The sequence below is a fragment of the Lycium ferocissimum genome, chromosome 12, assembly GCF_029784015.1.
Source record: "Lycium ferocissimum isolate CSIRO_LF1 chromosome 12, AGI_CSIRO_Lferr_CH_V1, whole genome shotgun sequence".
NCBI classification, from domain to species: Eukaryota; Viridiplantae; Streptophyta; class Magnoliopsida; order Solanales; family Solanaceae; genus Lycium; species Lycium ferocissimum.
In genome coordinates, this window is record NC_081353.1 from 51,102,028 (window position 1) to 51,114,163 (window position 12,136).

The 12,136-nt window shown below is 35.5% G+C and overlaps 1 protein-coding gene across 1 annotated transcript; it reads right to left on the bottom strand.

The window, feature by feature from the left end:
* Positions 1-5,516: 5,516 nt before the first annotated feature.
* On the bottom strand, positions 5,517-10,551 carry LOC132040415 (probable nucleoside diphosphate kinase 5). The gene is made up of 5 exons (XM_059431058.1): positions 10,340-10,551; positions 8,982-9,206; positions 6,995-7,102; positions 6,641-6,750; positions 5,517-5,909 (listed from the first exon to the last, which is right to left on the bottom strand). Exons 1-5 carry the CDS (start codon positions 10,393-10,395, stop codon positions 5,881-5,883), a joined length of 528 nt encoding a protein of 175 aa, XP_059287041.1. The 5' UTR covers positions 10,396-10,551; the 3' UTR covers positions 5,517-5,880.
* Between the last annotated feature and the right edge of the window lie 1,585 nt (positions 10,552-12,136).

The following is a 12,136-nucleotide window of genomic DNA, read 5'->3' on the forward strand; positions in this document are numbered from 1 at the left end:
TGAATTTTCTTCTCTTGCAGAATTTGTTTAGCTTTGTAAGTATGTCTCTATTATCAAACCAGTCTCTAGCACCAATAATTTTCCTTACAATCCAACTAGCCTGTTTAGGACTCATCATCTCATCTATGCTTTGGGATTTTATGTAGAAAGCATGGACCCACTGAACCCACAGAGTCTCTTTCCTAGCAGCAATTGCCCAGAGTAGCTTGCAAATAGCTGCTCTGTTCCATTGATATACATCTCTAATATTTAATCCTCCAACAGACCTAGGCAAGCAGAGCCTTTCCCAAGCTACAAGTGCCCTCTTTGAAAGTTCATTATAGGAATGTCCTACAGATACTTGTAACCAGTTTAGTAATCTTTTTAGGCAATAGAAAAACCTGTGCCCAGTATGTTTGCATTTCAAAGAGAACACTCTTGATAAGTTGCAATCTACCATTATAAAAAAGTAGTTTGGTGGTCCAACATTTGATCCTGGCAACTATTTTTTCCACTAGGGGCATACACTGCTGAATACTAAGCTTCTTTGATGACAAAGGAACTCCCAAATATCGAAATGGTATCTCCGCTGTTGTAAACTGCATTTCAACAATTATTTGATCTTTGAAAGCTTGAGACACCCCTACCAAGTATATAGAGATTTTCTCCAAATTAGCATGCAGTCCTAAGACCTGAGAGAAGTGTGTAAATGCCTTTAGCATCAACTGGATGGATCCTTGATCTGCCCTACTGCATAGGAGCAGATGATCAGCAAAACATGTATGTACCACTTGCATTCTCTCACATTTGGGGTGGTAGTTAAAATTTGGGCTGTGTCTGAGTTGTTTAAGAGATATGTTGAGGTATTCCATTGCCAATACAAACAAGTACGATGACACTGGATCACCTTGTCTCAGCCCTTTTCTAGCTTATAACTGAGGAGTGAGTCCACCATTTAAAATTAGGGAATACTGTACTGTTGTGACACACTCCATTATTAATGAGACAAGCTTAATTGGGAAGCCAAATTCATGAAGAACCAGTTTCAAAAAGCTCCATTCCACTGAGTCGTAAGCTTTCCTAATATCTATCTTAATTAAGCATCTGGGTGACACATTCTTGTGGGAATAACTTTTGACAATTTCATGTGCAACAACCACATTATCTAGTATACTTCTACCCTCAATAAATACAGACTGAGAGGGTCTCACTATACTGTCAACTACTAATTTGAGCCTAGCAGTCAGCACTTTTGCAATGAGTTTGTAAATGGTAGTACAACATGCTATTGGTCGAAACTCTTTCACATAAGTGGGATTTGCAACTTTGGGCACCAATGTAACTGTAGTTATGTTGATACTCTTAAGTAACTTCCAGTAGTGAAGAATTCAAGTATAGCCTCTGTTACATCTTCACCAATCACCTCCCAATACTCTTTGAAGAACTCTGCTGGAAACCCATCTATTTCTGGTGATTTGTCTGAGGGAAGACTTTTTAGTGCACTAGATATCTCTTCCCTGATAAACTCCTTATTCAATTGCCTTTGCTGTTCCATGGTCAAGCAAGGGCCATCTCTAGCTATATTCATATCAATGCATGGTAATTCATCTGCATTAGTACCCAACAAATCTGTAAAAAAAATTGACAAACTCCAACTGAACTGCTGAACTATCTGTGAGAACAGTGCCATGGGTGTTGCAGATAGAGGAAACTCTATTTCTTACCTGCTTTGCTTTCAAATAAGCATGAAAATACCTTGTATTAGAGTCCCCATAAGCAATCCAATTAACTCTAGATTTTTGTCTGAGCACTTTTTCCTGAATCTGTGACCACTTCTGTAATTGAGCTATAGCTCGTCTTTCAGCCTCAATAAGTTGAGGATTAAAAAGAGCAGTGCTCAGTTGCATCTTTGCATTGGCCAATGTCTCCTGCAAGTCCTCAATCTTTCTATCAATACTGTTCATCTGTGTTGCCCCTTTCTTTATTAGTTTCAATTTCCTCCAGATTCCATACATAGTATACCAGTGATATTCTTCTTCCAAGTCCTTTGGACTAAGTCTTGAAAGGTTTGCTGCTGCAAAAGTGTGTTGTATTATCTGAATGGTCTAGGGAGAGCTTGTCTATCTACCTCAGTTCTGACAAGTATAGGAGAGTGGTCAGAACTCTCCGGAGTAGGTAGTGCGTTGTTAGGCTGCTATACTTATAAACCATAGATCATTCCCAAAATCCAATCTATAAGGCTGTAAACCCTAGAATCTGCATCCCTCTTATTACTCCATGAATACTGACATCCTCTTCTAGTTAATTGTCCTAACCCTATATCTTCAATGCAACTTTGAAAATCAGTTGTCTCATGAGTGTGTACGGGATGCCCATTTATCCTATCATGTACTGATAGAACAGTGTTAAAATCCCCTTGCACTACCCAAGGCTCACTGACCCTGCCTCTATAGTTCTCAATTGTCTCCAGATATCTGCTCTCTTAGTGGCAGTGTTATACCCATAGACAAAGGTCATCAAACATTTTAATTGAGATCCTAAATCAGTGACAGATCAGTGCACCACTTGGGAATCTGAGTGAAGTATCTGTACTCTAATGCTTCCAATATACCCAAATCGTTCCATATGGAACTGTTGGATAATCAATGAACACCTCCCAATCAATGCCCATATTCCTCTTTATTTTTTCAGCTTTGTGAACTCTAACTTTGGTTTCTACACAACCTATTAAGTCTACTTTATTCTTAAGCAAAAAGGTTTTAAGGGCCTTTTGCTTGTAAGGATGGTTAAGCCCCTTACATTCTAAGAGCAAAATATCATGGGGGTTGCAGTAGGACTTGGTTGCCCCTATTAGTTCCTTTTGCATTATCTTCACATCCTGGGATAGTAAGAGCCTTTTTCCTGTTGAGTTCAAGATACTTCTCAACATTGGTGATTGCTCCTTGTGTCCCAGGCTTATCTAGTTGAGCTTGATGCATTTTTTGTTTCCCTCTCTGTTTAAGTTTCTCTAGTTCCTGAGGTGTATGTTCGACTAGTGCAATATCAGGTGCCTTGGCCTCAATATTAGGTTGTTGGCCCTCTAGCTGCTACTCCTTGCTTGCATCACGCTGTTGAACTACTGTTTCAGGCCTTAGTTCATCAGGCTTAGACTTCTTCTCTTGTCTTGTCTTTCTCCTGTGTTTATTTCCTACTCTCTTCCCCTCATTTTTTTCTTGTTCTGAGGTTTTAGCAGTGCATTTGTCAGTATATTGGTCTTTCTGAAGACAAGTTGCACAATACTTAGGTTGCCAGTCATAGTCAACCCTTTGCTCAATGACCTTGTCACCACGAGAGTCTATGTGTATAGACTCAGGAAATGGGAGTGTCACATCCATCTCGATGAACATTCGTGCATAAGACACTCTTTAACCTTAAGCTGTAAGTTTGTCTGTGCAAATTGGCTTGCCCAAACAACTAGCTATTCGACCTAGGTTTTCTGTTGCCCAGTAATCAATTGGTAAACTAGGGAAAGTAACCCAAATCGGTAATAGCCTAGTTGATGCTTCACTGATTTGGAAATTTGGCTCCCATTGTCTTACAACCAGAGGTCTGTTATTGTAAGTATAGGGTCCATTATTTAGTACCATATTTTTCTCCTCTTCAGATTTAAATCGATAAATGAAATAGCCATCAGTGTGAAGGCAAACATGTAAAGTCTCAACAAAATTCCATACCCCATAACATATTTCAAAGATATCTTTGAAGAGGGGATTTCCACCCACAACATATCCTATTAGTGCATCTTGCCATTTCTCTCTTTGTTCTCGAACCTCCTCTGGGTTTAATCTCACTATCTTTACCCCATCCTTAACTATAGGTGGAAAATAGTCGAGATTCTTACCTTGTTGGAGAGAACGATTGCCTAACAGAATTTTCTTCAACGATGGATGCTTTATGAATTGTTGTTTTGGCTCAGGGTCCTTTATACCTGCTGAAGTAGCTGAGAAAGAAAGCTTCGTCATAGTGTTGGAAGCTACATCTACTTGTTGCGCAGGTTCGAAGCTGTTTAGCGGGTGGTGCACTGTTTTCCTTTTCTGGTGACTTGTGTTCTACTATCTTCCCAGGATTCTGCTGCAACTGAGCTCTACTAGGCGGGTGGTGGAAGACAGTCGGAATACTACCCCTTCCCACCAACCATTGACCAAATTGAATTGGGGGTAATGATTGGGGAAGTCTGGATTCCAGCGTAACAATACATGTAAACGTTACTTTAGGTGTGGGAGGGTCAGGATCTGGTGGTGGTGGTTGTTCCGGAGGCGGCGGGGAGATTTTTTCCGTCTAGCTTTTGCCATGGCGGCGTCTGGCGTACGTTAGCGGATCCTTGCTAAACGTGCACCGAGAGCCTTCTCTGAAGAGATTTTCCAAATGCCAAAAACAATCAACAATCAATTATTTTTATGAATAAATAAAAATAAATGACTCCGAAAAGTTAAGTATAAAATGGAAAATAAAACCATTGCAAACAAGAAAAAAAGGAGAACAATGTACGAGAAGAAGAAAAAATCAGAACCACCAAGGTAGGTATATGTGCTTATTACTGAGAAATAAAAACTTAACCAAATTTACTCACTCATTTGAGCAACTCAAACTAAAACCGAAAAGATGAAACCTTATATTTATGATAATTAGAAAATTATATGTTATATAGAATTAAATATCATTTTCAAGTCTTTTTAATATAAATAAAATTATAATTTTCTTGTATAGTGACACGGTAAGGCATTAAATATTTTTTTCATATTATCAAGTTTTTATTTCAATAGTTCAAGTTATGATTAATTTTAATTCTTCAGAAAATTTTTTCTTATAACTACTAAAAATACGTATCACAAAGTTACAATTAATACTTAAAAATGTTCATTATTTCCTTATATTTCTAATATTTTCATAAACTAATTAAAATATCTCCCAATAAGATATTTGACAAAAAGAACCGATGTATTGCATAGCAATAAATGACTAATATTTTATTAATTTCAAATAAGATATCCCGTTATATTTTATATATATAAAATAAGAAATGTGACATGTTTTTTGCATACAAAGCTACAAATTATAAACACATAGTAATGATTAGTTATATAATAATAACAAAGTTTTTGAGGCATTCATGAGGACCTAAAACAGATGCATTAGTGACGTTACCCTGTGAATTTGAAATATGTGGGCTTAAACCTTATTACGTCTGTATAACACATGATATTGAAATATGTGATTGGCTCGTTAAAATCCGGCTTGTTAAACATAAACTTGATTTAATATGAAATAAAAAAGGCAAATCATGTTGCCTGGAAATTTGTTCTTCCAAATGATATTGACATGCATATACTGATCCGCTACCACACTTTGCCAGGGCTCACAAAACGTTTTTCCATGGTACATCTATCACTTGGAGAGGAATTTCCCACAACCTTCAACACTTAATGGGGGTAAGACCAAGCTGACAATTGCAGCAAAGTGGATCAGACAAGAAATGGTTCGTTGACTGCAGAGACAAATTCATGATTTAAATCTGATGAGTTTGAACTTTAAAGTTCTTACTTCTTAGCATTAAATTCATTGTACATTTCAAATTATGAATTCACAATTTAAATTTTGTTGACATTGTAGTGTTTTTCACATATATAGCTATGTTCCATGTCGAAAAACTGACAACCAAACCCATATAACATAGGCTCCATCGTCTTTGATTAACGGCCAAGAAGGAAATCTACTGTCTCACCCCAATAACCAATCTCAATAACCAATCTGCTAAGCTTGGTCTTGCAGGATATGGCATCTCAGAGGACAACTCTAGTTATCTGAGCTGCAACAAACTGTTCATAGAGGAATCCCAATTGCAGACAATCCTTCTTCAAGAACTTATAATTCATCATGCTTAGATGTATGTCCTGCAGTAGGAAATGAATTTTGCGAACATAAATCAGCCAGAGTATCTTGATGGCAACAAGCATACAAGTTAACTACGAGTTTACTTGTGCACTCCTCTCTTGAATTAAAATAATGGACATCATATGCAAAAACTCAAACATCATTCTCTTGAAAAGTTTCTCCATTTGTTTACAACGAGAGGCAGAGATACACAGTGGTGATCAGTTTTGATTCTGATAAGATATTAGTTCAATTGATTTTAAGTGGGAAATACGCAGTGCAAACTTATGAACACCGGATCTACTTCTTTTTAGTCTCTGATTCTTGATTACATTTTAATTCTAGTTAGTTGGTTCTGCAGAGAGTTTGCTTGGTACATCAACCAAGCAAAAGACTAGTACTGTTTCTTTAAAATTTCTTTTTTTGTCTTTTCTTTCGTTTGTATCGTTTCTCTCGAGCCGAGATTCTATCGAAAACAGCCTCCCTACCCCACGAAGGTAGGGGTAAGGTCTGCGTACATCCTACCCTCCCAGACCCACTTGTGGGAATACACTAGGTATGTTGTTGTTGTTGTTCTTTCGTTTGGGTCGGGAAAGACTGGTACATTTTTCATCACATGTCATAACCAACAAAAACCGAATATCGTCACTCCGATTCTTTTCATTGGAAAGACTTTGTGAAAGAGAGAACTCAAGAACAAAATGCATGCACATAGTTAGAAGCATAGATAAAATGGGCTTAGTAATTTGACCTGATGACGTCCTTTTAAAGAAGAAAGATATTTCCCGGCCAGCAGACTCATGTGAGTCAGAACCATGAACACAATTCCTCTGTAAATCCAGCCCACATATGGCTCTGACACTGAATATATAAAGACAGGTTAAGATACTTATGTCTCACTCAGAATCAACAAAAGCCTATTAATAGCGGTCAAACTAAAAGGCATTACCTTTATTTTTTTGTTTGGGTAAGTGTAAGTATTTCTATTAAGGAAAGAAAACTCCTGCTATGGCTATCTATTTAACTTTCTAATCTTCTAATTTTATGGCCGATGTAATAGTAATAGACATGGAAAATAGAAAAGAAAAAAAGAGAGGGTCTAAACCTGTGAGGATGAGTAACCTTTGCCTTGAGTGGGTCAGTTGGACCAATTAATGCGCGCCAGTCAGCGATGGCATTCCCTTTCTCCAGAACCATTATCAACACTGGACCACTAATGATAAATGGTCAATGAAGGAAAAAAGGAGTGGTAAATGGATGAGAAGAGAGGAGGAGTAGTCTGCAAAAATTCTCATGAGAATTCAGTCGATGAAACTGTTCTAAATTCAACATAATAGCAACAATGTAGTAGACAGATGTTCACTATTTTTTTCTATTTCTGTCCATGCAATGAAATGACTATGAAGTGGATATATGGAAAAAGGACCTTTTTCTCGATAACTAAGGTAACTTTAATTGAAACGGATGAAAAGGCACCAAGCTGGTGCTGTATCAGTTATATAAAACTAAATCTTTAAACCACTCAAAATATTCGTACAACTTTCTACATTATTCACATAAGAGCTTCTATATCATTTCATACAACATTATATCTCTAAAGCTCTCGGAAGAGTCCAAAGCCTTTCTATATCATTTAAAAAAACATTTTTTTTCCTTTGATTGATGAAATTATATCTATTACAAGCCTTTGTTTCAATCAATTGCGTCTCAGCTCTCTGATTACACCATCAAAATACTTGGACTTCCATGCTGACATAGAACACTTTCAATGATGATATGCATTCCAAATTGGTTCCTTCCAAAACCATCCCACTCCAAACGACACATAAAACATGCTCCACCTTATTAAAAAGGAGGTGATTCACATATGTTCTCGTCCTTGAGACACACAGTTCTCCCCATCTTTGCAAATTATCCAGGTTGTGGGTTGTGTTATTATCATTCTCCAACAAAATTAGCTGCCTTTTAGGTGCGTTTGTCCTGCTAATGCCTACCATGGACACCATCTTGCATCACCACTAGCTGAACAAGTAGGAGTAGAAAACGCTAAAGCTCCCATTTTTCTGTCTAGCCAAATAAGGGTATCTGCTTCCTGTCCGGCTGTCCCAACTTTTCATAACCATGCAACATAGAGAAAACGGGTTTACCTATGCCGCCTTCCAATCGTTCCAATTGCTAAAGAACCTCAAATCTCAGTTGTATCTTGTGGTAAGAGTGATAGCGTCCTAAAAGTCAAGTTTTGGGCTAAAATCACTCCAGATCAATGACCTGGTTCCAATTAAGTCCATTGACCTGAGAACGGTAGAGGAAAGACTCCAGAGCAATGACTTGGTTCCAAGTCATTGACCTGGGAATAGCAGAGGTAGACGTTTTACCAGATCATCGACCTAGATCCAGATCATGAACTTGGACTGTGGCGGATTCTAAAAGTTTTTAAGGATGTTTGGTTTTTTTATTTGTATTCCCTCATAACCATAAATACTTAATAACCATCCCATTAGTTTAGGGAGTTTTTGTAGAAGTTTAGTTTTGAGAGGTTTACCCTAAGTTTAACGTTTCTAAGTGTACGGATTGATTCCATGTTCTTCTTCTTGAACTTTCACTTGCATCTTTAGGGTAAGATTTCTTGTATTCCCTCTTGTTTCTTTCTCTCTCTAGATTGAATCTTGTTTGGAATACTAACTAGTCGGTTCTTTCGTATTAGTTTGGAATTGACTGATTATTTCTTTATATGATTCTTTCTTTGGTTCTATCGCTATTGTCTTGGGGTTTGAATGATCATTAATGATAACAAGGATTCAATTGAAGTAAAATACTTGAGTTTGTGTTATTCTAATTCATTAAACTCAAATTCATCCTATCCTTTATTCGTTCTTAGTGATTTTTCTCATATTTGTTTCGTTTCGCTGAGTCGTGTGCTATCAGCAGACTCCTCAAAGAACCAGTAAGTTGTTTGAAGCAATACATTAAAAAGGAAAAAAGACAAATAACACAGCAGCAGTACCAATTTAAGAGGTACCATGGTAAGAAACAAAATGAGCCTTACTAGCAAATTCAGAATCAAAGACCATCGCCAGACAGAGAAAGTTTACCTGGTCATATATTCAACAAGGCTCGGAAAGAAGCTCCTAGAAGAGTGTTCAGCATAAAAGGTTTTCACACGATCCTCATCAAGCTGAATGAACAATTCCTCAGCGATTTTGAATCCATGATTGAGAATTGTTTCCTTTACAGAATTTGTGTGGTTTCCAGAAACACCATCTGGCTTTATTATAGCCAATGTCCTTTCCGTTTTTGTAGAAGAGTCTGCTGAACATCTGCAGCATTAGAGCATTGACAAAAGAGAAGTACATAATGTGAACAACAAATCCAAATTCTCTATATTTTTCTTTTTCTGCTCAATCTTTCAGTTTTCTCTAAAAGGAAAGCGAAGTGACTATCCAATGATAATCATGGCTCGATAGATTATTTCAAAAGCCAATGATTTTTTTCTGTCTTTCAAAATACGATTAACCAACATGTTAACCGATCGATTACGATAAGTTGGATAGGCTTTTGCTGTTTTTTTCCTGCAATACCTCAACGTGACATGAACATGAAAGGGGTTCAAGAATCAATTTTCCTTTTATAATGTCTAAAATCACTTATTTTGTACCCTAAGAAGGGCCTTTATTTTCCCTACTATTTTCTGTTTAATCATTTTAAGATTCATATAGCCAACTCAATTCAATAAAATGGATTTGAGAATTAATATGTAGACTCCAACTAGTTACAGACTGACGCATAGTTGATTGAGTGATAGATTTTTATGTCACGAGAAGTCTAAATCCAGTGTGAGAGCAACAAAAAATAGTCACAGAATACACAATGATGGGGGAGAAAGAACAATAAGCAACAAGACAAATAATGGCAAGAATTACCACAATATTTAAGCAGAGCGAAAAAACGGTTTTCCATTAGATGGGAAATGAAAACTATTTTCTCACACGAAGTTCGTGAATTAAGTAATTGTCTAATAATGAGCAAGAAATATCTTTTTTTCTACTGAACAGGATGGACTGAACTCATAATTCATTAGATGCTTTTTATGAATTCCAACTAATTATCGTAAGTAAATTGCTCCCGATTGTTCAATCATTTGATAACGAGATGCATTCTTTGATAAATGATCAAAGAATGTAGATAACGAGGAAATTTGCTCCTCAGATAAAGCCAAAATCTTTGACGAGTTACCTACACAATTCAATCAACTACATCTCAATTCGAGTTGTTGGGGTTGATTATATGAATCCTCTATATCTATTCTACTCTATTCAAGCTGAGTTCATTTCAGTACTAAATAGTTTTGTCTATTAAGGCAAATTAGGAAAGAAGAGTTACTTACCAAACTAAAAAAGAAGAAAAAAAAAAAAAAACGGCAGCAAGCAAATGACACTAACACTGTGCTCACCTGTTAAGGATAGAGAGAGTGGACACCAGGAAAAACAGAATGAATTGACGAGTCATTTGAATGACCAAACTGAAAAAGGTAATGAAAACGTGTTAGACGTTATGCAAGATCATTACCAAAATTGTACAGAAAATTAACAGTTCAAGACATTTCAGGGTATAGTAGAAGCAATCAAGATCTAAAATTATTCAAGCCACGATGAAAATTTATTTACGCTGAAAAAGCACCTACAACTTAATGATTGGACGTGTTGCTAAGAGGAAAATACTAGAGAAATGGAGTTTTCTTCTTCAGTTGGAGCAGAAGAAAGATGTTACGACAGCGAATGTCGGAAGTGACGTTAGCTTAACAGGGACAAGTCACTTTGACTGAGGAACGAAAATCCCTGGACTCCTAAATTGACTATTTTCCATCAATTAAAAGTTACTCCTAATATAATATTATATCTAGTTCATAGTATTATTTATCTTTTAAATTTTATAGATACCCTTTTTTTTAAAGAATATTTAATAGGAAAAATCTATTTGGCAAAATCACTTTTGATAAAAACTGTCAAAAATGAGGATATATTAGTCATTTTATAGGGAATCTTTGCTTTTTATTATTTTATTATCATGTGCTTTTACATCATATATAATAGTAATATCTAGTTCATAATGTCATTCCCTTTTTTTTAAAGATAATTAATAGGAAAAATCTCTCTCTCACCTATTATTTTATTATCATGGCTAATCATGGTTTATGTTCTCAATGTATATTTCCTATTTTTTTAATGTGGCTATTTTTTATTATTATTTTTAGATTAGCTGTATTGTGTATACATGTATTTCCTTTTTTCTTTTTTTTCTTTTTGTTTTGGTAGCTGAAACTTATTGTGTATGCATACAAAGTGGACCTGTGGATGTATTTCCTTTTTTATTTTTTTTCTTTTTGTTTTGGTATCTGAAAGTTTTTTTATTTTTCTTGTAAGTAAAGTGTTATATATTGGCTATATACAAACGTTATTTATCTTAGAGTGTATTTTTTTCTTCTTTTTGTTTTTGTTTTTGTTTTGGTATCTGAAAGTGTTTTTATTTTTCTTGTAAATTTGTAATATATTGGCTATATACATACGGTATTTCGCCTAGAGTGTATTTTTTCTTCTTTTCCTAATTTTTTTTTTCTTCTTTTTATTTTAGTTATGGTATATATATACGGTATTTGGTTCCATTGGACGTTATATATTGAAGAGTGGAATAATTTGAGTGAACGATTAATTTATGTTGTTTAATTTTGTTTTATTTTTGTTCATGTTGTTTAATTTTGTATTATTTTTTGTTGAACTCAACATTGTTATTTCTTGTGAATGCAGTGTCAAATCATTATTTATTACCAACATAACAAATCAAGTCACTATTAGTGTTGAAGTAACTGTGAACTAAAATTAGTTATGACCTTATTATGAAATGCTGCCAATTTGATTATGAAAATGCAACAAACCAATATTTTGCATTGAATTTCCTATTAACTATTGAAAAGTCATTTATTTTACCATTTTGCTCTATTAAAAAATGCAGATAAGTAAATTTTCGTTCCAAGAAATGTCGAATACTATTGCAGCGAAATTGGTCAACGTCCGCGTTTAGAACCCTTAGGTCCCGAGTTCGAGTCTAGGTGCGCGCATTTAGTCTAAAACTTTTTTTTTTTCATTTTTTCTTTCACTTATATGATCACCAAACTCAAACAAATCAAGTATCAATGTACTTTAATCCTTTTGAACACCAAAACTCACTTAGTATTGCTATTTGACTGAGAAAA

Bases quoted from the DNA above. Each gene is read 5' to 3' on its own strand.
- LOC132040415 (XM_059431058.1), bottom strand. From the start codon at position 10,395: ATGACTCGTCAATTCATTCTGTTTTTCCTGGTGTCCACTCTCTCTATC. The intron at 9,207-10,339 runs GTGAGCACAGTG...CTAATGCTGCAG, and splicing joins ACTCTCTCTATCCTTAACAG to ATGTTCAGCAGACTCTTCTA. The intron at 6,751-6,994 runs GTTTAGACCCTC...TTATATATTCAG, and splicing joins AAGGTTACTCATCCTCACAG to TGTCAGAGCCATATGTGGGC.